At 34.8% G+C, this 25816-nt stretch overlaps 1 protein-coding gene across 3 annotated transcripts in view; it reads right to left on the reverse strand.

Annotated features, from left to right (window-relative positions):
• Positions 1 to 17800, reverse strand: part of LOC122055945 (probable serine/threonine protein kinase IRE) — a 39618-nt gene extending 21818 nt beyond the window's left edge. For 2 of the 3 annotated variants that reach the window (XM_042617643.1, XM_042617645.1), the window contains exons 1-8: positions 17499 to 17800; positions 17144 to 17350; positions 15797 to 17071; positions 11704 to 11876; positions 11314 to 11542; positions 2044 to 2136; positions 1824 to 1964; positions 1634 to 1726 (exon numbers count right to left, since the gene is read on the reverse strand). In XM_042617643.1, coding sequence (XP_042473577.1) covers positions 1634 to 1726; positions 1824 to 1964; positions 2044 to 2136; positions 11314 to 11542; positions 11704 to 11876; positions 15797 to 17071; positions 17144 to 17350; positions 17499 to 17504 — 2217 coding nt within the window. In that variant the 5' untranslated portion in view covers positions 17505 to 17800. The remainder of the gene's footprint in view (positions 1 to 1633; positions 1727 to 1823; positions 1965 to 2043; positions 2137 to 11313; positions 11543 to 11703; positions 11877 to 15796; positions 17072 to 17143; positions 17351 to 17498) is intronic. The other variant, XM_042617644.1, reaches the window with a different exon arrangement.
• Between the last annotated feature and the right edge of the window lie 8016 nt (positions 17801 to 25816).

A 25816-nucleotide genomic window follows, 5' to 3' on the forward strand; every position in this document is an offset into this window, starting at 1 on the left:
GTTGCGAGAAAAAATCAACAAATTTTGTTGGTTAAAACAATCATTATAGGACTCAAACAATCCCCAAGAGCTTGATTTGACAAATTTACTAGAATAATCAAGCAATATGGTTATCTATAATGTCAGGAAGATCACACTCTTTGTTAAATATGCAACTCATAGGAGAATTGTCATAGTTATTGTATATGTGAATAACATTATTCTATCAGGAGATCATATGTATCATATGTAAGAGATATGCAAACTCAAGAGCCTACTAACCAAGGAATTCAAAATCAAAGATTTAGGAATCTTAGGTATTTTCTTGGAATGGAAATAACTTGGTTAAATGCAGGAATTTTAGTCTCTCAGCAAAAATATGTTGTGGACCTTCTGAAAGAAACTAGAATGCTTAGATGCAAGTCGAGACATTCCCATGGATTCAATAATGAAACAAGGAACCAAAAAAAGATTATTCACAATTGATAAAGGTAGATATCAAAGACTTGTGGGCAAAGTCATATACTTATCCCACACAAGACCCGACATTTTCTACATGGTTAATATGGTTAGCAATTTATGAACAATCTAATTGAAGAGCATATGGGGCAATCTATAGGATTTTAAGATATTTAAAACTAACACCAGGAAAGTAGCTATATTTTGGGAAATCAACAACCAAAAGATATATAGTGATGTTGATTGGGCAAGATCAATAATAGATTGAGGATCAACTTTCAACTACTGCACACATGTATGGAAAACTTAGTTACATAGCATAGCAAGAATCAATTGGTGTATCGAGAAGTAGTGTAGAAGCTGAATTTAGAGCAATGGCACATGGTATATATGAAGGGATGTTGCTACGAAGACTTTTTAAGGAGTTAAAGAATTGTTGCTGACCCAAGTTACTGCATTTGCCAACCAGTCTTCAAACAAGGGGCATCCTCACTAAGACGAAGGACTTTGAAGATTTAAAATCCAAGCTAGGCTTAGTCAACATCTACAACCCAGCTCGAGGAGTCTATAATATTGTAGAATATTCTTCCTTTCTTATATAGTTACAACTGTTAATCAACTAATTAATATCTTCATGTCCTAGAAGATCATATGCCCATTTATTACCTAATTATAAATGGTGTGTGTGAGATCTAATAAGTTTTTTTTTTTCTCATATTTTCTAGATGTGGCATCATCTATAAGTAGAGTTATACAAATTAAGTTGAATAAAAGTTCATCTCCAATTTCCTCATATATCTATGCTTATTAAGATTGTACTCATCTCATGTCCAAAAAGTAATAAATGAAACCATGGAAGGTTCTAGTGAAAGCTTGATTTCTATCAAAAATTAATGAATTTGCATTATTGAAGACTATGGCAGAGGAATGCCAATTTATGTGCAATTTCTCACTGATGTAGGTGAGCCTTTATATCCACAAGAATTTAAAACAGTTGGTCAAAATCAAAGATTTTACCGAGTAGATCTTCCATTTCATACATATGTTGAAAAACCCATAGCCTTCAATGCATTTTATTTATCATACCTTTGATAGAACAAATTAACACTGAAGAATTCTCTAAACCAGATTATTTCTACCAGTGATGAACAATAGTCATTTCCAAGATGAGACAAACCATGAAAAAAGTACTGACCTTGATATGACCATTCCGAGCAATTAACAAGTTATCAGGCTTAAGATCTCGATGAATTACATTCATGGAGTGCAAGTATTCCAAAGCCAGAACCTGTAATATTACTTCCAAAATCATATCCCCTAAAGTTCAGAAACAACTTTTTTCCTTATGCACCATTAACATATAACTATCAAAAAGTATTACTTACTAATTCAGCCATATATGTGCGTGCCATATCGTCATCCAAACAATGTAAATTTCTTAACAAGGAATATAAATCCCCTCCATTTAAATACTCCATTACAAGGTAAAGATTTTCCCTGCATGTGAAGGAGTAGAAGAAGCGCACCTGTTCATTCATAAATGAAATGCTGAATAGAGGGACTCTAGAGCAGTTGGAATGCCCAAACATTAATTGAGGTGCTTACCACAAAAGGGTTACGAGCTGATATTAAGATGTCACGTTCAGCTAGAATACTTTCAACTGCATTCTTGCGTATCATATCAGACTTTTTAAGTACCTAGACAAGCATGAAAAGCAAAGCATATTATCAGCCAAAGAAGTTTTGCGCTTCAAAAAAACCAAAAAATCAAAACATAGAGGATCTGCAATTGTCAAACATTGAGGAAAGAAGCCTATATTTCAGAATCTATAGGATTTGCAATTGTCAAATACTAGACCATGGACTTGGTCACTACCATGCATTTACTAAAAACTATAAGACATGTGCATAATCCAGCTCTCTTAAGTGGCAGTGTATAACATGGCATACACATTAATCATTTTCTTAAAACTCCATGTCATGATCATTGGAAGGAAACACTAAGGGTGCGTTTGGTTCAAGTCATCATCTATAACCTTGGTTATGTGATTACCAAGTAATCACATAACCAAGGTTATGGGGAATACAACATAACTTATTAGGTGTTTGGTTCAACTAAAATTATGCAATTACTTAGTCTTACATTTACTAATTTACCCTTTAACTTTTTGAATTAATTTAATTGAATGAAAACCTTTTTTATCTCTTCTCTCCCGTGACTTCTCTTCTTCCTTGCCGTTGTTTCCGAACTCCAATCACGAGTCTCTTCCACGAAGAACGAACAGGTACAGAGCTCGGTGGGGAGAGAAGGCATAGTGATGCCGCGATCGACATCCCTGCTCATCTCCTCTCCAATCAGACTCGATCGCAATCCATCAGCTTTCAATTTAATGAACAATTTTCCATCATCCTTTACTTTGCTTTGCTTGCAAAACCCACCAATCGGAGAAGTTATACGTCACGATGTTTGGCAGAATCCCCTTCTGAGACATTTCGTCGAACGGTTGGAATGCAGAGCAGAAGTCTTGTTCCCTGCAACACTCCGATATCAAAACGTTGCAAGTGTAGAGATTGGGACAGACTCCACTCTGCTTCATCTCGTTGTACATCTCAAAACCAAGAGTAGGGAATCCGTTGCTGAAGCAGCCGTTGATCATGACGGTGAGTGAACTCGTTGGGGGACATGCCCCGACCTTTCTTCCGGTCGAACAATCGCTTTGCGACATCAAAGCTGCCTCTTTTACAGCACCCGTCGATCAAGCTGGTATAGATGACCACACTGGAAGCCTCGCAGCTGGCCTCGAACTCGTCAAGCAAAATGGAAGCTTAGTTGAAGAGTCCGGCGTCGCAGAGGCTAAACTGTGTTCATCGTGAGGCATCTGGGTCCTAGCTTTGTGGAAGAGTGAGGAGGCGGTGTGGAGGAGGTCAGCATCAAGGAGGAGGCGCGCGGAGGAGGCGGTTGAAGGTGGCGGGATGAGGGGTGAGGCGGAGCATGTGGTGGAGGTAGTGGGCGGCCGGGCGAGGATCGTGGGATGAGTCTTTGGTAGTCGACGAGGTGACGGAGGACGAGGGCGGAGGTGGAAGGGTCGAAGATCGGATAGGTTTTGATCAGCTGTTGGAGAAGAATGAAGGGCTTACGGGCCGTAGCCATTATTTCCCACTACGAAGATGAGGAGGAGGCGCGAAGGTGCGGTTGGTGTCGGAGCTGGTTGCAAGCAAAGGCGGTGACTGCCATGCCGACCAGCGACCAAGGAGAGGATCTGAGGGTAATTTTGGAAGAAAAAGATTGATAACCCCGGAATCGTGAAAAACCTAAGCTTTCCAAGGTTTTCTGATTCCGGATTATATTCCCTGATTGCTGACGTGGCGGGAATGTTGTATTACCGGGAATCACTGATTACTTAAACCAAACAAGGTTGTCGTTGATAACCTACCAAGGTTATCATTGATAACCCCCAACTAAATACACCCAAAAGATTTTGTGATACTCTAACTCCAGTGAAGGTTCTTCTATATTGTAGGCTGCTTGGATGTAAATCGGGCTGGTTTTTGCAAAATAAGTGATCTATATTGAGCCATTGTAATGACCAAATGCAGAAACTCAATATAGGGTCATAGTTCTTAGCATGTGAGCCTATCTACCTCAAGCAATTGATGATTAAATTAGGTAGTGCTCCACTGAGCAGATGAAACTATAATGCTACATATCAAGCTGTCATGTAAATTGTTTCCATCTAGTATTTCATGAAAAGATAGGGGCGTCCGCCATACGAGGTCCCGGGAAAGGATTCATTGTACGCAGATTCGAACCCGTGACCTTTTGGTCACATGGCAACAATTTTACCGTTGCGCCAAGGCTCCCCTTCTATTTCATGAAAAGATAAAAACATATAATTTGATTCCTACTTTGTCATGGAAAAGGTAAAGGAGATAATTATTTGTTATATCAATTCTAATGACTGTTAGCATTAAATAGTTAAGTCTCTGGTTCTATAATTGAATATAAATTGGATTTTATAATTTTTTAAACCAACTTAGGGGTATATTGAACTCCGCCCGTGACAAACTAGTCATGGCCGGTCCCAAGCCCGAATAAAGGAGGGTTGCATTAGGTTGCCGACCAGCGTTAAAACTATAACAAATATTCAATAAATTGATCCATTAAACTATTGTGTTAATGCTAGGTTATTCCTCAGAAGAAATGCGTTGCAGGGTCCGACTGTAACGTCTCGACAAGGACCGCTATATCTCCAGAACTCAAGTGTAGTGCTAAATATGCAAGAGTTCGAGTTGCAGGATTCGACTGTAATGTATTGGTAAGGACCACTACATCTCTATGAGAACTTAGGTGTAGTGTTAAATAGGCAAGAGTTCTCACACTATAGGTTGAATAAAAACAAATATGATAGGAAAACTAATAATTTAAGATTTGAAACATGGAAGATAGGAACCCTCACTGGTAAATTAATGGAGGTAGTAGATAAGATGATTAGGAGAAGAATTAATATTTTGTGTGTACATGCAAAATGGATAGGCGAGAAGGCAAAACTGATAGAGAACTTGGATTTTAAGTTATGGTGGAAAGAGTAAAACAAGAAATGAAGTGGGTATTGTTATAGATAGTTCGTTAAAGGATGAAATTATAGCAGTTAGAAAAGGGGATATAATTATAGCCTTTAAGATAATAGTGGTGAAAGAAACTATGAACATAATTAGCATATATGCACCAAAGTAGGATTAGATAAAACTACCAAATAGAGATTTTAGTACTGACTTAGATGAAATATTACAAAACATTCTGCCAAATGAAATGATTTTAATAGAAGATGATCTAAATGAGCATATCGGAGTGAAAATGAGGAATGTGAGAGGGTAGATGGGGTTATGAGTTTAAAACAAGAAATGAGGAAGGAAAAATTATATTTGATTTTGCGATAGCATATAACCTTATATTAGCTCATATGTTTTTTAAGAAAAGAGAAGAAGACTTAGTCACGTTCAAAAGTAAGAGTACAACAACAACAACCAAGCCTTTTCCCACTAAGTGGGGTCGGCTGTATGAATCCTTTTACGCCATTGAGCTCTATCTCCTATTATATCATCATCTATATTTAAATAAATTTTATCTTATTTTATTGTTGCTAACCAAGTCTTTTTTGGTCTTCCTCTTCCTCGTTTTATATGCATGTTTATCATAGTTTCACATCGCCTAACTGGAGCATTTATTGGTCGTTACATGTCCGTATCATCTTAAACGTGTCTCTCGGAGTTTTTCCTCAATAGATGCAACTTCGACTTTCTCTCCAATACTCTTATTTCTTATTATGTTCATCCTCGTATGTCCACACATCAATTTTAACATTCTCATCTCTGCAACTCGCATATTCTGTTTATAGCCCAACATTCAGCTTTATATATAACATAGCAGGTTTAATTGTGATTTTGTAGAACTTTCTATTAAGTTTTAGAGGTATTTTACGATCACATAAAACACCCGACACTCTCCTCCATTTTACCCATCCTGCTTGTATTCTATGTAAGACATCTCTCTCAATCCCTCCATCATTTTGTAAAAATGATCCTAAATATTTAAATTTCTCGGTTCCAGGCAACTCGTCCTCTCCTATCTTAACAATTGTTTCATTACTTCTAATATTGCTAAACTTAAATTCCATATATTCCGTCTTTAATCTACTAAGTTCAAAAGTAAGAGTAATAAATCGTAAATTGACTTTTTTATGGTTAAGAAAAATAATAGAACGATTTATAAAGATTGCAAGGTCATTCCGGGAGAAAGTTTAACTACCCAATATAGGTTAGTAGTGTTGGATATATGCCTCAAACATAGTATAAAAAAAATATATACAAATCCTAAAATTAAGTGGTGGAAGTTAAACGATGGAAAACAAAACATATTTAAGGAGAAGGTAGGAGTACAAGCACTAGGTGAAATATATAGTGATTCTAATATGATATGGGATAAGATGGTATCAAAGTTGAAAATAGTAGCTAAGAGTATACTCGGTGAGTCAAAGGGACATGCGCCACTAAGAAATCTTGGTGGTGGAATGAGAAAGTGCAAGAGAAAGTGAAAGAAAAGCGAATAACTTATAAGGAATTATATATTTGTAAAAACGAGAAAAACTTAAAAAAATATACAATAGCCAAGAAAGAAGCTAAGAGAGTAGTGAATGAAGCAAAGAATGAAACTTTTGAATGATTATATTAAAAATTGGATACAAAAGAAGGGGAAAGAGACATTTATAGAATAGCTAAAGTGAGAGAAAGGAAAACAAGAGATCTTATCCAAATAAAATGTATTAAAGATGAATGTAATAAGGGACTAGTAAACAATGGAGAAATAAAAAGGCGATAGAAAAGGTATTTTCATCAACTTTTTAACGAAGGTTTATGTAACCAACTTAACTTACGTAATTTAAGTACGTCAAACGAGCATAGAAATTTAAATTTTTATCGTAGAATTCAAACTTCAGAAGTAGAACAAGCTTTAAATGGGATGCACAATGGAAAAGTCATTGGACCAGATGATATTCCGATAGAGGTCTGGAAGTGCCTAGGGAAACAAGGTATTGAATGACTTACAAAATTATTTAACATGATATTGAAAACAAAAAAAATGCCATATTAATAGAGGATAAGTACTCTAGTTCCTTTATATAAGAATAAGGGAGACATACAAAATTGTGCAAACTATAGAGGTATTAAACTAATGAGTCATACCATGAAATTTTAGGAAAAACTAATAGAAAAAAAATTAAGGAGACAACGGTGACAGAAAATCAATTTAGGTTCATGCCTGAAAGGTTGACAATAAAAGTTATACATCTTCTTAGTCAATTAATTGAAAAACATTGAGAGCAAAAACAAAATCTACACATGGTATTTATTGACTTAGAAAAAGTTTATGATAAAGTCCAAGAGAAATTATATGGAGAATTCTAGAAAAGAAAGGTGTTAGTGTAACCAGCGTATGAAATACCGTTTCGTGCCGCCCGGCACGGGCGGCTTTTACCGTTCCACCGGGCGGCCGAAACCGGCACGGGAGGTGTCCCCGTCTCAGCAGCGCCGAAGGAGACACGGGACGCCTCCGTCAGCGCCGGAGGAGACGCGGGACGCCTCCGGTGGCGTCCAGCGACGCCTTCGGCGATGCCGAAAGTTTCCGGCACCCTACCGGCGTCGCCGGACGCTTCCGGCGCTGCCGGAGGCGTTCGGCGCCGCCGGACACCGCCCGCGGGATCGCCCGCGATGATCGCGGGCGATCTCGCGTACGCCACGATTTTTTTCTTTTTTTAATATTTATTTGTTTTATTTAATTAATTAAATTAAACAATTCCTAAGGAGGACATGGATATTTCGAAGAGGCTTTTATAAACCCTAATTAAATTATCCTAATAAAACATATAAAAATATATTTAAAATTAAAATAAATTTAATAAATTTTATTAATTAATATTCTGAAAAAAATAATGTTGTAAATTTAATTTAAAATTTTAAAAAATATAATAATTCTTATTTATATTCTAATATTTTCTTTATTATTTTAAATTTCATTTAAATTTAAAAAAAAATTAAAAATTCTATTTTTTTTTAAAGAATTCTAATAAATTATATTTATATTCTGATATTTTTTAAATTTTTTTACTTGATATTTTTTGCTATTTAAAATATATATTATTTAATTAATAATTAATTAAATGAATAAATAGTTAATTTATATAATTATTATTAATATAAAGTAATATCTTGTATTAATTTATATACTTATTATTATTATTATTATTATTATTATTATTATAGATACTTCCATTTTAATTTAAATTATTGATATATCAATTCTATTTAAATAAAACTATTTTTAATTATTTTTTCTAATAATATTAAATTATTTAATAATTGAGAACTTATAATAAATCAATATACAACTTATTTTTATATACACGATAAACATATTTATCTTATAATTACTATAGATAAATAAAAAATAAACTGTATCGGCACAGTACGATACGATACCGAAACCGTATCGTTCCGGTCTGAGACCGAAACCTCGGCACGAGTCGAAATTTTAAACCTTGAGTGTAACATATATTGAACTAATTAAGAATATGTACGAGGATGTAACGACTAGAGTAAAGACTTCAGGCGGAGTAACTAAAGCATTTCCAATAAAGATAGGGTTACATAAGGATCAGCTCTAAGTCTTTATCTTTTTTACACTAATTATGGGCGAACTCACTGCACACATTCAAGACCCAATACCGTGGTGCATGTTATTTGCACATGATTTTGTTTTGGTAAATGAAACACGTAAAGGAGTAAAATGCTAAACTAGAATCTTGGCAGGAAACACTTGAAAGGAAAGGTTTTATGCTTAGTAGAATAACAACGGAATATATGAAATTTAAGTTTAGCAATATTAGACATAATGAGATAATTGTTAAGATAGGAGATGACGAGTTGCCTGTAATCGAGAGCTTTAGATATTTAGGATCATTTTTGCAAAATAATGGAGAGATTGAGAGAGATGTCTTGCATAAAATACAAGTTGGATGGTTAAAATGGAGGAGAGCGTCGGATGTTTTATGTGACCGTAAAGTACTTCTAAAACTTAAAGGAAAATTCTACAAAACCATAATTAGACCTGATATATTATATGGAACTGAATGTTAGCTATGACTCGAGCACATGAGTAAAAGTTGAGAGTTGCAGAGATGAGGATGTTAAGGTAGATGTGTGGACATATGAGAATGGACAGAATAAGAAATGAGAGCATTAGAGAGAAAGTCGGAGTTACATCTATTGAGAGAAAACTCTGAGAGACACGTTTAAAATTGTATTGGCATGTACTTAGACGATCAATAAATGCTCCAGTTAGGCGATGCGAAACTATGACAAACACGCATATCAAACGAGGAAGAGGAAGAAAAAGATACAAAAAGACTTGGGTAGCAACAATAAAACAAGATAAAATTCATTTAAGTATAAATGATAATATAGTAGGAGATAGAAAACTCAATGGCGTAAAAGGATCCATATAGCCAATCTCACCTAGTGGGATAAGGCTTGGTTGTTGTTGTTGTTGTTATTGTTAGGGGTATATTGAGGGTCATTTGTAAATATGCAAAAAGGATGTATATGTGAAATATAATACGGCAAAAGCGGGGCTGTCCTGTGTACTAATAATTACCCATGAATAACTGTCAAAGAGAAGTATTATGTTAAAAACAAGTTAATGCATTGCTCTTGTACACAAGCACAAATTATGCCGCATGTCTATTGATGGGCGAAATGATAAGTTTTACCAATGTCAACCGGAAAGGAACATAATACAGATGTTCATCATTGTCATTATGCAATAATGGACATTGGAATTATCCATACCTTAAAATATTTTACATGATTAACATATGAAATATCCAAATATATAAGAATAATGTTGGGGCCAGTAGGATATACATAGTTCACAACAAAACGCAATGAATTCATGTAACATATTATGAATCCATGAAATACAATTAGTGAAGAGCAAGGGAAATGGAAGCGATTGCATTAGGTAATTTAATTGAAGAGGTAAATACCCATCATTGACTAATAAAACTGGAACAACATGACAACAACAACAAGCAAGCATTTTCCCACTAGGTGGGGTCGGCTGTATGAATCCTTTTACGCCATTGAGCTCTATCTCCTATTATATCATCATGTATATTTAAATAAATTTTATCTTATTTTATTGTTGCTAACCAAGTCTTTTTTTGTCTTCCTTGTTTGATATGCATGTTTATCATAGTTTCACATCGCCTAACTGGAGCATTTATTGGTCGTCTAAGTACATGTCCGTACCATCTTAAACGTGTCTCACGGAGTTTTTTCTCAATAGATCCAACTCCGACTTCCTCTCTAATGCTCTCATTTCTTATTTTGTCCATCCTCGTATGTCCACACATCCACCTTAACATCCTCATCTCTGCAACTCTCATCTTCTACTCATGTGCTCGAGTCATAGCCTAACATTCAGCTCCATATAACATAGCAGGTCTAACTGCGATTTTATAGAACTTACCTTTAAGTTTAATAGGTACTTTACGGTCACATAAAACACTCGACGCTCCCCTCCATTTTACCCATCCTGCTTGTATTCTATGTAAGACATCTCTCTCAATCCCTCCATCATTTTGCAAAAATGGTCCTAAATATTTAAATCTCTCGGTTCCAGGCAACTCGTCCTCTCTTATCTTAACAATTGTTTCATTACTTCTAATATTGCTAAACTTAAATTCCATATATTCTGTCTTTAATCTACTAAGTTTAAAATCTTTCTCTTCTAGTGTTTCCCTCCAAGATCCTAGTTTACCATTCACTCCTTCACATGTCTCATCTACCAAAATAATATCATCTGCAAACAACATGCACCACGGTACTGTATCTTGAATGTGTGCAGTGAGTTCGTCCATAATTAGTGTAAAAACTGGAACAACATGATTAAGAATAAATATACACCAAGACTTTTCTTTCATAAAATAGAAGAGCATGGGAAATGGAAGTGATTGCATTAGGTAATTTAATTGAAGTGGTAAATACCCATCATTGACTAATAAAACTGGAACAACATGATTAAGAATAAATATACACCATGACTCTTCTTCGATAAAATACCCAACAACTAGGGATGGTATTATAAGGTTGAATTATGTTTAGATGGAGATACTCATGTGAAAGGAACTAAGCGTCTCTATACAGTATGCTGGAGTATTGAAAATGGTGTAGACAAAGACCAAAGAACAAACATAGTTCAATTAGAAAATAAAATTTCTTTAATAATGTTATTCTGATGCACAAGTAGGTTGTTATTACCTTTATTGCAAAAATGTCACCTGTAATCCTTTTCCTCGCAAGGAAAACTCGTCCAAATGCCCCTCTGCTTATTGGTTTTATGATTTCAAAATCCTCGATGGAAGTTCGATCCTTGATCTTGGATCCCAAGGTTATTGAATTTCCTACAGAACCATCTTCATCTACCATCACATTCAAGACATCTTTAATCCCATCATCTATCTGACCACATAGATGTATAAACTTCTCCCTGTTAATTCAATCATTAAACAACATTATATCATCCAATAAAAGAAATAGTTTTCTTACAGATACAAATAAATTCATAAAACAATTAATGAAAAACTGTAAAGTATCTGAATTTCATTGCCACAATCTAATATGCAATGTGATTTTGCAGCTGCAACTTACTGTAATAGTTTTGCAATTCTTCTTCCAAATGTCTCAACAACAAGAGCATCAATCTTTCTGGTATCTAGGACTGCGTTCAAATCTTCTAAATATGAGTGCAAATCCTCAAGGGAGCTGTAATTGTAGGTATTCATTTTTGCAATGCCGCGAACAATATCCAATAGACTCTCAATCTGCCAATATGTGATGCAATAGAAGCTTTAAAAAATGAAGACTCTATAGTCAAGTCAGACTATGAATTTCGGGACATGTTCCTATATTACTGTTTTATAATTTGTCTCGAAAAATAAAATAAACAAACAATCTATTATGATATGGCTATGAGCTTAAAACAGATATAAATATAACTTGACTTACTAAATGAAGTTGGTCATTCAAAATTTGTATAAATGGCTTACACAACTTTTCTCAACTCCGACTATGGCAACAAGGTCATTCAAGAAGTTTCAATGTTTCCTAAGTCATTGTGTCAATCATAAAATATTTCTCCTATGTGGAACTAGTATGTTCATGTAACCTCATACACTAGCAATAGCTCACCTCTAAAATTTTCAAATCTACAGGAATATTTTTTAAACCTATTAAGATAAGTATTAATATTCATATATTACTGCAACTTTGTGTTCACATTGAATTTTTTTCCCTCAAAACTATTCATCATGTATAGGAACTCCAACTTCAACCATAAATTCATAGAATAATGTCCTTTGTGAGATCAAGAATAGGCAGTAATATGTTTTCCTTCTGCTTCTAGGAGAATGACAACAGCAATAAAATGATATATCAAAATCCAAATACTCCTAAATTTAATTGCGCAAGAATTGCCTACGTCATTACCCCATAAAACAATATAATGCATAATTAAGAAGAGTTGGATAAAATTTGAACCACAAATATTGTGTGAAGATAAATTTGATTGGAAGAAAGGGAGAATAGCATGATTAGGAAGATCTCAAATAAAGAAGAGGAGAAGATATAGATATGGCTTGTATCAATGGAGGCAAAGCCTAGACAATAAGTTGCATTTAAGCTTTCACCCTCAAATAAACCATCATTTTCTTGTTCTCACAATGCATACAACTTAAGTTTTATGTGTCTATAGAAGAGCTTATGTGATGTTGCAAACCTTAAAAGGCAATTGTATGCATAACAAACATTACATGCACACACACCACTCAACTTTAGTGAGTGTATCTGAACTTTCCATAATCTGATAAGTTCTAACCTAGTGTTCATGTTAATGCAATCAAACCATAAATTATCATGTTCGATTAGAGTGTTTTGATATGTTTGGAAAAGAGTTTAAATTAGGTTTGCCAGACCAATGCATCTATGAAGTTTTGTAGGGACAACAAGATGCACACAAAGTTCACAAAGCTTATGATTCAACAAGGTTGACTCATGTTTGGTGACTTGGCGCAGCCAAGTAGGTGTGACTCGACAAGGTCAAGTTGTGGTCGATGACTTGGTGTTGCTAAATTGGTGTTGCCTAATGGCTTAAAGGCCCACTAGAAATCGGCAAAGGATGGCGTGTGACATCCGAGGGACTACAGGACGAGAAGTATTAGGTTGGGTTAGTAGAGCTCACAAAACTTAACTAGGCATGGCTAAGAGGGTTTGGATTAATAACTTAAAGGTTTAGGAGATCATTGGAGGGTATAGGACATCTAAAGAACTATAGGATGAGGATCATTAACTTGGTTCCATAGCTTTAATGGGAGTTGTAAGAGGTGGACTATGTAGGCGTATAACAAAGGATGATATGTGAAACGAGCAAAAGGCTTGGAACATCCATAGGATTGAGGACGTAATGGGAGATGAACTCTTGGGCAAAGTAAAGCTACGACAACAAGTAAAAATCTTAGTGAATTGTGCGAGTCTACACAAGTGACTTGTATTTTGGGTTTCAAGTAGACTTTCACTTAGGCAAGGAGTAACTATAGTTTGATTGTAGTCAACGATCCAATCAACTAGAGGTTGATATCATTTGACTAGTGTTGAGTCAATTGGGGAATCAATTCAAGATGTTGTACTTGCAAACAAAAGGGTTATGTTTCGATTGGCGACTCAATCAACTGCGCAGTTAACTGAAGGTCATCTTATGTGGATTGCTTGCTCTCTAATTGGGAGTCGACTAGTGCAGTTGATTGAATCTCAATAAAAGTCAAAATCAGATTGTTGATTTGGCAAAGGAAGGCAACAATTGTCTAATGGCTTACATGGACTTGCAAATCGGCTAACTAAAATCAAGTTTTGCAATCAAAAAATAGTCGAATGAAAGACGATTGGATCTATGTAGAACAACAGACTAAAGCTTGTTTTAAGGCAACTTGAAAGATATAAACAAAGGGGTAAGGGGAGCTGTCTAAGTTGGTGAAAAGTGATGAGAAGGCTTAAGAAAAAGCTAAAGATAACGTTTATTGTTCTTATTGTTTAAGTTTTATTTTATTGTTGTTTGTTTCTTACAAGTTTGATTTGCTTCTCCTCACATTGTAAGAAGTTCTCTTATAAGAGGCTTCTATACCCATAGGAAAGAAAAAATACATCAGAATTCATAGGTGACTCTCCTTACAAGTCATACATCGCAGAGTAGGAACTTGAGAGTTCTGAACCATGTAAATCTCATTGTATTAACAATTGCTTTTCTTGTTTCATATTTTTGACAGCACTTTATTAGTTTGTTTGACCTTGCAAAATATTTGCAAGGGAAAAAGGTTTTCATTTTTTAAGTTAAGCACTATTACCCACTCAAGCCCTCTGGTTCATCTACGAGTGATCCTAACACTTCTACCATAAATCTTCTACCATTATACAAGCCCACTTTTCCTCCATCTTCTATAATTTTAAAAATCAATTTTGATGGCTTTGCTACTTCTCAGGGAGCTAACCTACATTCCCTTAGGATCTAATACAGAAGGTACATTAAGCCTTGCCATTAAGTATCTTAATAAATCAAATAAACTTTAGCTACACATAATAGGGGTTTTGTACATATTTTGTGCATGTAATAATAATGTGATAAAATGTGCATGAAATAGTTTGTATTTGACGTGGATTTATTTATTCTCCTTGACCAACATATGATGAGCAACAAAAGACTTTTGCTTAATTTTGCCTCAAACCATGGTGTATAATTTTTCCAATAGTTTTACTCTCTCGTCTTCATATCAAATAATCTTACTCGTGATTCCAGCTACAAAGAATGTTAATCACTGTACTGAGGGTGATAGTGTAAAGTTCAAAAAATTTACAGAAGCATTTCTTATGAACAACTGCTTATCTTCTTCTTATCCAAGTTTGAATCTAGAATAACAAGGGGATGGAAATCCCTATAACCAAAACATACAATAAGAAACAGCGAAGATCTCTTCGACTGAGTAGATCTTGTATTATGAGTAATTGAAATGTATATTAGTCCCTTTTCGTTACAATGATTCTACGCAATAGGAAAGTGTTTTAAATTAGGTGATTTTGCAGATAACTTATTGATAAAGCGTAAGGCATAAAGGACATCTGAAGATTATAAGCAGGGAAAAATTCAGCACTGATAAAGAAATCAATTCTTGATGCAAAAAGTGTATGAAATAACCTTTAGGCTAATTTCTTCTAGCAAATTGTATTTTTGAAGTATTACTATTCTGTAAAATGAGATTGTTGATAAATATTCAGTAACTTCCTCAAAGTTTTATATGAAAAAAAAACAAGGTTAATAACTAATGACTAGCTGTAAGGAATAACTACACTCTTTTTTATTCTTATAGCCAATCCTGAATAAAGCCCAAGGGAAGTTAGTTCAATCAAGAAACAGAAAGAAGGATTATGCTGTAAACACTAATAGCTAGGAAGATGACAAAGAATGAGAAACACCATCTCTTTTAAAGAAAAAACTCAGGAAAGCAAACAGTATACTTAAATGATTAAATGACAGATTATCAAATTTTGGGGAGTTGGTTCCTCATCATGTTTCATGTTCAATAGCAAAAGAATATGAAAGTTTGTAATTACATTAGTTGCATCATGACTAATTTTGCAGATTAAAGTACCATATCAAATGTCAGTCTTGAGAATGATAAAATGATTAATAGAAACATACCTGCTGAACATTTTCATGATCAATAAATGACTTGATACCAAGCAATAGAAAATCAATCTGGCTGGTTCGTGGTGTCATTAGTGGTGATTGTGGTGTCATGCTTCCAGATGATAAAACACTATATGAATTGCTCATAGTTGCTTGTAGTTCATTCATATTATTTCCTACAAGATTGCCAATGATTTCCCTATCCAAGATATCTGCATATGATGGACAGAATAATCTATTCTGACCAGGGGACAGGCAATCATGCCCTTCAGCTGAACATGAAGCACAAGTTTTAACAACCTCACTATGAACTTCTACACCATCTGAGCCCTTCTGTGTAATGGATGATAAAATCTTCCCAAGAACATCCACAACTCTCTCCAGCCTCTCATCAAGAGTTAAGCCCTTTGAATCACATTTATCAGCCATCGTACAAACTCTAAAATGACCTTCCGCATATATTGTAGGTATTTCATAATCACATATTCTACAAATCATTTTTGGCTTTCCAATAATTTGATGTTGTTGAACTTCAGAATCATCTACAGAAGTATCGTCTTCCTTAGGTAACTGTGGCTTTGAACTATCATCAATCTTAGAACTAATATTAGAAGAACCACCAGAAGCTCCCAACTTAGTTATATCTATTTGTGAGAATGGATCTAGCAATTTCTTTGGAGGGGATTGATCATTCTCATCGTGAATTTTTTTCTGATTCTTCTCATTAGATGAGGGAAGCTTCTTCCAGGATGATATCCTAGGTCTGGTGGATGAATCCATGTGCCGACCACCATCTTGATTAAAATATTTATGGTCTTGCAACCTCTTCATGATAATCCTCTCTTTCATGTCTTTGGCACTCAATGAGATCTTGAGACCGTCTCCTGATCCCGAGTAAAAGCCCAGGTCACTCAGTTGGTGGAACCCGAGAATATGTTCTTGTTCTCCACACATCCCCTCTTTCTGGAACTGAATCAGTCTAGTGCACCTGGTGAGGATAAAAAGAATGCGGGTATGGACTTGCTTGAGCAAGCCCATTGGCAATTCTTGGCGGCGATCATCCACATTCTGAACTATTCCCTCACAAGATGACCAGAACTCATCCGGTGTCATCTCGGCACATTTCTGAGTAAGAATCAGAAGATCCTCCAAAGGTTCCCGCCACTCAGAATGCTCATTTTTGCCCTTTTCGAGAATCCCAACCAAATCGCCAGCAAATATGCCCAATTCTGCGTTAATCTCCTCTTTCAATTTCTTAAATTTTGACCGAATCACGCTCATTACTTCCTAAGATGTGCACCAAAACATCAAAATCCCAACTTAGCTAAAGCAAAGAAAAGAGGAGCGATGCGTGATTACCTCCGGGCTGAGGCCTCGAAGCTTACGAATGGGAATCTGGTGGTGGTGGTTCCCTTTGCCATTCAACTCATGGGAGAAACTCTTGACATCGGTTGTCCGCTTCCGGCGGCCGCTGGTGGCGCGGAGCACGGCTCGGAAGCGCGGCGACTCCATCTCCTTGACGGCCTCGAACTTAACACGGCGGTTGCCACCGGCACCACCACCCTGCTGCATCGCATCGCGGGAATTTCATCAAATAGATCGCGTGGGAGCCGAAATACAAACCACGACGATCGACAACGACTCCCTTTGAATTTTTTTCCCCCATCAATCATCAACGGAAAACATAAAGAATCCACGAAATGCGTCGCATTACCTCCATTGACAACACCGAAATCCGCCTTTCTTTAGCGATTGGAATCTGTCCTCAGCGTTTACTTCCCGCTTATTATCAATTAAAAAAAAAAAAGAAATCAAGAGAACAAACAAATCAAGAACAACTGTAAGTAAACCGCAGATTTGACTAGCAAAGAAAAAGAAGGGAGATCAAAGAATGGGCATTGGAAAAAAGAAAAAAGAAAAAAAAAGAATTAATTAGTTTGCTAAAATTTAATCAACGTCTTCTGATTCAATCTCGCTCTTCCTCTCTCTATTTAAAGCCGGCGGGAGTTCCGGGCCTCTCCGCGTTCGTTGCAACCCCGGTGACATTTACCTTTGTACCAGTTAACTCGAATAATATATAATAAAATTCCCAATGAGACTCTCCCATTTAAATTTATTATTATTATTATTATTTATATAATTCTAACTTATTGCTCCAATATGTTAGAATTATAAAAACATAAGAAAAATAATAAAAATAATAAAAATAAAAGTTAGAATTATATTTGTATTTCATTGAAAAACATTGTTTTGCCATGTTTCATCTTGAATAACTTGTTAAGAAATGGATAATAAAGTTAAGATTCATTCCTTGATATTTTAATTATTAAAACATTGTGACCTATCACTAAAACAATATCAATTTTTTTAATCTGAGAAAAATATCCTCTCGTAATAATAACTTTTTGACTTACTTCTTCTTAAATGGTCATGGGACTAATCGTGTGAAATCGTTAGGATGATGAATTCCATTTTTTACTACCGTATTAATTTTTTTAATTGACTATTGATGTTATCCTTTAAGTAGTTTAAAGGGCAGATTGTCACTATCAGGTTACAATACAATGATTAGTTCCTTATCTAAGATTTAAAATCTTAGCTGTAGAGTACTATAAGAATCTTTTTCTAGGGAGACGATAAATCTAAAAATATTAGTCGCTTGGATGGGCATCTATGAGCTCTTCTTGATTTAGCCTAGTAGTATGTAAGAAATTTTCATGGATCTAAATCGACCATCTCTAAAATTAATCAGTTTGAAAAATTAAATATTTGAATTATCAAAATAAAAAAAACACACCCAAACAAAAAAAAAAAATAGATTGTCTTCCTATTAATAAGTGCATTTGGAGATGCTAGTGAACCTTATTTAGGAATCAGAGTACCTTTTGACCTTATTTACCCTTTGTATTTTTCAGTTAATTCATTAATCTTGCATTTTGTGTTACTTAATTAATATTGGATACTTAACTCACGCCGATCAATTTAAAGGATGATCCATCTGAATTAACAAAGTTTTTTATTCATCATCAAAATAAATTAGAAAGCACTCACGATAGATAACCCATCAATCAATAACGTTCTAATTAAGTCAACTGTATATAATACTTCTTTTGATGTGTTATGCTAAATGTAACTCATTTTTCACTTATTAACTTATGTTGGATTTTTAAGAAGTTAAAGAGGAGAGGCGAATAGCTGATTGCCTTATTTTCAGGCTTGATTCTATAAATCGAGTTAGTGCAGTAAAGATTTAAAAAAAAAAGGCCAGCTAAGCAAGAGTTTTTTAACGTGATTTAGAACCATCAATTCGTACTCCACAACCTGGGACTTGTCTATGAGTTATCTCTTGTCATCCTCTCGGTCCTCTCGGAACGGTCTAGTGACTAGCGCATGAAATATTATCATCATGAGATTTGAAATTCGAATCTTAACACAATCAAGGTAAATGTCTCCCTCATGTGCTAGTCACTCTTCCAAAGATTAGTAGCTACCCGTGATTTACCTCCTCCGTGTTGACCTTGGGATGGATTGATGGGGGCGTTGGGGGCGAGCGTAGTCATTTTTTGCTACCATGAGTTACCCCTTGTAATTCACTATTTTTTTCTCCTTCTCAATCGGCTTTGAGAGGTGAAACTTTATCTATTGGATATATGTAAATAGAGAGGGAAGAAGGGTGAGCGTAGTCGTCTTTTGCCACCATGAGTTACCCCTTGCAATTCACTATTTTTTTCTCCTTCTCAATGGGCTTTGAGAGGTGAAAAATTATATGTTGGATATATGTAAATAGAGAAGATGTGGAAGAGGGAAGAAGGGCGAGCATAATCGTCTTTTGCCACCATGAGTTACCCCTTGCAATTCATTATTTTTTTTCTCCTTCTCAATGGACTTTGAGAGGTGAAAAATTATCTGTTAGATATATGTAAATAGAGAAGAGGTGGAAAAAGGAAAAAACTCTATTGTGAATAGGACTTTAGTCCCACATTAGGAATTTTAAGGTATTTTAGTTGGTTTATATTTGTTGGTGTGGTTAGCACTAACGGTCTAACTTAAGTTTTGATAAATGGCAAAATAGGTTAAGTTAGTTTTGTTATTATTTAACACTCTGATCGAGTGTGCAGGAGAAGCCCAGACAGGTCGACGGGTTGACCTGATGTCTTGCACGAACCCAGCTATGTCGACGGGCCGACCGGATAGTTGGCACGAAGTCCAAACGGGTCGACGGGCTAACCGGATGTTTGGCACAAAGTCCAGCTAGGTCGACGGGCTGACTGGATAGCTGATACGAAGTCCAAACGGGTCGACGGGCTAATCGGACGTTTGGCACGAAGTCCAGCTAGGTCGACGGGCTGACCGGATAGTTGGCACGAGCCCCAGACGGATCGAAGGGCTGACCGGACGTATGGCAGGTAAGTGAAGGTAAGTCATTGGAGGGGAGTGACTTTGAGGACGCGTTCCCGAGAAGGGAACTTAGGCGTCGATCCGACTTAGAACCATTTCGGAACTCTAAGTCGAGATCCTGACTAGATTCCTGTCTCGGAGAGACGGAATCTAATTAATATTCTGCTTAATTTTAAACTGTGCTAATACTCTATGTTGCAGGATATATCTTATATTTGCCTCCGGACTAACATTTTCTTACAGAAAGGAATCTGTTGAAAAATGAGGGTCCAGGCGCCCGGAGGTGAACTTTTATCCACAACGTCATCTCGCCACGCAAAGCGCCCTGGTTGGCTCGGCTACGTCATATTCAGGGTGCCCTGGAGGTTCCAAGCGCCCCGAACCTCCTATATAATGAGGGTCAAGGCTGAAGCTCCAACAACAACTCACGATTCGCTCTCTTGTGCTCCTGCGACGCTGCGAAGATATTCGTGAAACTAGTTTCTTTTTCCTTTTTCTTTCTTTCCTCGGTTTTCAGATTTTTGTAATTTTCCAAACTGGTACTATTACTTTTTTGGAAACTTTTTTCGTCGCAATCAATCTGAATTGGTGCAACACTAATTCAATTTTTAAATTATTTCTATTTTATCCCGCACTACTAATCCAAGACCTAGTCTTGGGACCTTTTTTGTCCTTTTCTTTACTTGTGTTCAGGATGTCTCAAATTGAAGGCTTCAACACAGTACGTCCTCCCCTGTTCAACGGGGATGATTTCTCGTACTGGAAGAAGCAGATGGAGGTCTACCTGAAGACGGACTTCGACCAATGATTCAGCATTACAAGAGGCTACAAAGCACCAGTCGACAACTCCGGAATCCCACTGGACCCAGAACAGTGGACTCCGGATATGAAGAAGAAAGCATCAACGGAGTTCAAAGCACTCAACACGCTCCAGTGCAGACTGACGAAGGAAGAATAGAACCAGGTAGGACCGCACCAGAACGCAAAGGAATTGTGGGACAAACTGATCTAACTACATGAAGGGACAAGGGGCGCCAAGGTAACGAAGTGCGATCTATTATTAAATAGATTATTTAATATTAAAATGCAGGAAGGAGAAACGGTGAGTCAGCTTCATGCGAGGATTAAAGATATCCTCAACGGACTCCACGCGATAGGACACCAGATGGAAAATCGAGATCTAATCAGGTACGCGTTAAACGCTTTTCCACGCAACACTTTGTGGGCATCTATCGTGGATGCCTACAAAATTTTGAAAAATTTATCCAAATTAAAATTAGATGAATTATTTTGTGAGTTAGAGTTACATGAGTAGACTAACGCTGGATCCGAGAAAGGTGTTGCCTTATTTGCAAGTTCCTCTAAGGAAAAATCTAAAAACAAGCATGAACTCGAAGAAGAGTCTGACTAGGAGATTGAAGATGAAGAGTACCTGGTGAACCTGCTAAGGAAAATGTTCACCAGGAGAAAGAAGAGCTTCAGCAAGGACTTGCAAAAGATCAACTCCCCCGAACCAAAGAACGTAACGTACTTCGAATGCAACAATAAGGGTCACTACAAGAACGAGTGCCTGAAACTGAAGAACGACAAGACAAAGACATCCAAGAAGAAGGCTCTCAAAGCAACTTGGGACGACTCTTCCTCGGAGGAATCGGAGGCCGAAGATCAGAAGCACCAGAGCCACCTCGCACTGATGGCCCTCGAAGAAGAATCGGACGAAGAATCGGAAGACGGATCCGAACCCGAATCGAGCCACGAGTCCGTACTCGTTTCCGAAAGTCCCGACGAGGTAAATTTTAATTTAAATAGAAAATTTTTTAAAATTGTTGCATGTCTGAATAGTAAATTAGTTAAATTAGAAAAAGAAAATAAATTGCTCCTTGAGCAAAATCAAAACCTCAAGGAATAAATCAAAATTTCAAATCTGACTCAAGACCCAACACTTGAGGAAGAAAATTTAAAAATGGAAGTTAATAAATTAAAAGAAATGTTAGAAAAAGTTACAACTTAGATCTAAGAATTTAGATCTAATATTAAATAATTAAAAAGTAATTTACAACAAAATCGGACTTGGCTACAAGTCAAGTTCGAATAAAATATTTAAATCATTAATAACTCAACACAAACAATCAAGTAAAGCTTGGGTTCCAAAAGCGTGCTTAACCATGTAAGTAGGACTTAACCGATACTACATACCCAAAGAAAATATATATTATATAAAATCAAATAAATCAACTCAAAAACAAAAATATAAACCTAGACTAACAAATTCAAAATCCAAATATTTTAAACCCCGCCAAGACTTAGAATATCATCAAGTAAATTATAACTATAAAAAGAATAGACATAAACCAAGAACTAAAAATAAAAAAATAAAGGCCAATAATTAAGGGGGAAGCTCCAGAATAGCTGGCACCTCCAAAACTAACCTACTCGACAGGGTAACCCAAACTAACATACCCGGCAGGGTAACTAGGACTAATTAGAAAAGGGACCAAGTTTAACTTAACCTATGGTACTGGTGAAGTTTTGGATGATAGTACGTTAGGGAAACTTAGTCTATGCATGTCTAGGAAGATATGGCTTCAACCTGGTGCATTTGGCTAAGTGGAACTGACCGAAGCTACCCTTTATGGATCCTAACCAGTTAAATCAAGGTTTTGTATTAAATTCAGTAGATAGAACTATTTGGAAAATCTCGAAGGCATGGTTACTCTAATGATATCCAAGTGACTCCCCATAGCCCAAGAGTTTATCCAAAGAATGCTTATTTGTTGAGTCCAAAACTAAACCTGAATTTAACACAAAGTTAAACCAAACCCTAAAACTGAACTAAATCCATCTCACAAAATTATAGGATTCCTGATTGAAAACGTAGATCGGGTGAGATGACTAAGGACTCAATTAAATTAAATTAAATTAAAATTAAATTAAATTAAAATTAAATTAAATTAAATTAAATTAAATTAAATTAAAATCAAATCAAATTAAATTAAAATTATTTTTTCTTTTAAAAACTTTAAAAATTCTTTCAAAAACTTTTTTAAAAAATTATTTTTTCTTTTAAAAACTATTTTAAAAATTATTTTAAAAATTCTTTCAAAAACTTTAAAAAAAAATTCTTTTAAAAACTTTAAAAATTATTTTTTTCTTTTAAAAACTTTAAAAATTATTTTAAAAATTCTTTCAAAAACTTTTTAAAAAAAATTCTTTTAAAAACTTTAAAAATTATTTTAAAAATTCTTTCAAAAACTTTTAAAAAAAAATTTCTTTTTAAAAAAACTTTAAAAATTCTTTTTAAAAATACTTTTAAAAAACTGTAAAAATTCTTTTAAAAATTCTTTTAAAAATCATTTTAAAAATTATTTTAAATTTTTTTTGTTTTAAAAAAAAAACTTTAAAAATCATTTTAAAAATTCTTTCAAAAACTTTAAAAATTATTTTAAAAACTTTAAAAATTATTTTAAAAATTTGTTTGAAATATTTTAAAAATTCTTTTAAAAACTTTAAAAATTATTTTAAAAATTCTTTTAAAAACTTTAAAAATCATTTTAAAAACTTTAAAATTTTATAAGTAGTTTTACCTAAACAAAATTAGAATCAAAACTTAAACTAACTTTCAGCCCCTAATTATTGTAGGAAACAAAGTGGATCTTGGACAGTGGTTGATCCAAACACATGACTGGGGATCACACCAAGTTAACTCAACTTACCTACAAAAGTTTAGGAACAGTTGCCTTTGGAAATAATGGCAAACTCAAGGTAATTTGTATAGGTAATATTGAGCTTAAAATTGACTTTATTATTACAAATGTTCTACTTGTTGAAAATTTCAAATATAATCTCTTAAGTATCAGTCAATTGTGTGACAATAGGTATAATGTTAGGTTCTTATCCTCAGAATGCTTAATCAAACACCTAGATAATCCTACGGTAAGTCTAAAAGGGTTTAGAAAAGACAATATCTATGTAATTAACTTAACCACTTCTTCAATTAAGTATTATTTAACACAAAAAGAAGAAACTTGGTTATGGCATAGAAGAATGTCACACACAAATTTCAGAAATATAAGCAAATTAAATGGATTAGTTAGAGGCCTACTAAAGTTACCTAACTTAGACTCAACAATATGTAATGTTTGTCAACAAGGTAAACAAACAAAGTCTACTCACAAACCAACTAATCAAACTCAAACCAACTCAATACTAGAACTTCTACACTTAGATTTATTTGATTCTCATGGAGTCAAATCAATAAATGGCATTTTATATTGCCTAGTAATAATAGACGACTACTCTAGGTTCACTTGGGTAAAATTCTTAAAAAAATAATGATGAAACCTTTGAAATTTTTATAAACTTTTGTAAACAAGTTAAAAACGAAAAAGATCTTAAAATTAAGAGAATTAAAAGTGATAATGGGAAAGAATTTAAAAATCATAACTTTAATAAATTTTATCTTGAAAATGGCTATCATCACGAATTTTCGTGTCTTAAAACTCCTCAACAAAATGAGATTGTAGAAAAAAAAAAATAGAACTTTACTTGAAGCCTCTAGAACTATGTTAAATGAATATAATCTTCCCAAATATTTTTGGGCAGAAGCTGTTAGTACAACTTGCTACGTGCAAAATAGGACAACTCTAAATAAAGTACATAATAAAACCTTTTTCGAAGTTTATTATAGCCAATATAAAATATTTTAAAGTATTTGGGTGTTCAGCCTTCATCTTAAACACAAGGGAATGTTTAGGAAAATTTACTTCTAAAGTAGAAAATGAAATTTTTGTGGGATATTCACTCAACAGTAGGGGATACAGAATATATAATAAGGTTACATTAAGAATTAAAGAAACCACCAATGCAAAATTTGAGGAATCCAAACCAAACTTAGATCAAACCCAACTTCAACCAATTGAGTTCATTCAAAGCAATAGTAATCAAGAAAGAACCAATCAAGACTTAAATTATGAAGAGGGAGTAAGAACTCAAGAAAATTAACCTCTTAGAACCATAAGAGTCAACCTAAACCATCCAATTGACCAGATAATTGGTGATCCAGACCTAAGGGTTTAGACTAGGTCATCCTTTAGAAACCTAAGTCAAATTTCTTTAATTTCAAAAATCCAACCTAAAACCATAGCTGAATCCTTACGTGACCTAGACTGGGTCATAACTATGCAGGAGGAACTAGCTCAATTTGAGCGAAATAAAGTTTAGGATTTAGTACCACCACCCAAAAATAAAAAAGTAATAGAAACAATGGGTATTTAGAAATAAACTAAGTGAAACTGGAGAAATTACTAGAAATAAGGTTAGGCTAGTTGCTAAAGGGTTTGGTCAAGTAGAAGGATTTGACTATGATGAAACTTATGCCCCAGTAGCTATATTAGAATCTATTAGAATATTGCTCAGCTATGCAGCCCATAAAGAGTTCATCAAATGGACATTAAATCTACCTTTCTAAATGAATTAATAAAAGAAGAAGTCTATGTAGGACAACCACCTGGGTTTAAAAATCTAGAACATCCTGACTACGTATTTAAATTAAATAAAGCTTTATATGGACTTAAGCAAGCACCTAGGGCATGATATGAAAGGCTAACTTCTTACCTAATATCCAAAGGGTTCAAC

This window comes from Zingiber officinale, chromosome 3B, assembly GCF_018446385.1.
Source record: "Zingiber officinale cultivar Zhangliang chromosome 3B, Zo_v1.1, whole genome shotgun sequence".
Taxonomy (NCBI): Eukaryota; Viridiplantae; Streptophyta; class Magnoliopsida; order Zingiberales; family Zingiberaceae; genus Zingiber; species Zingiber officinale.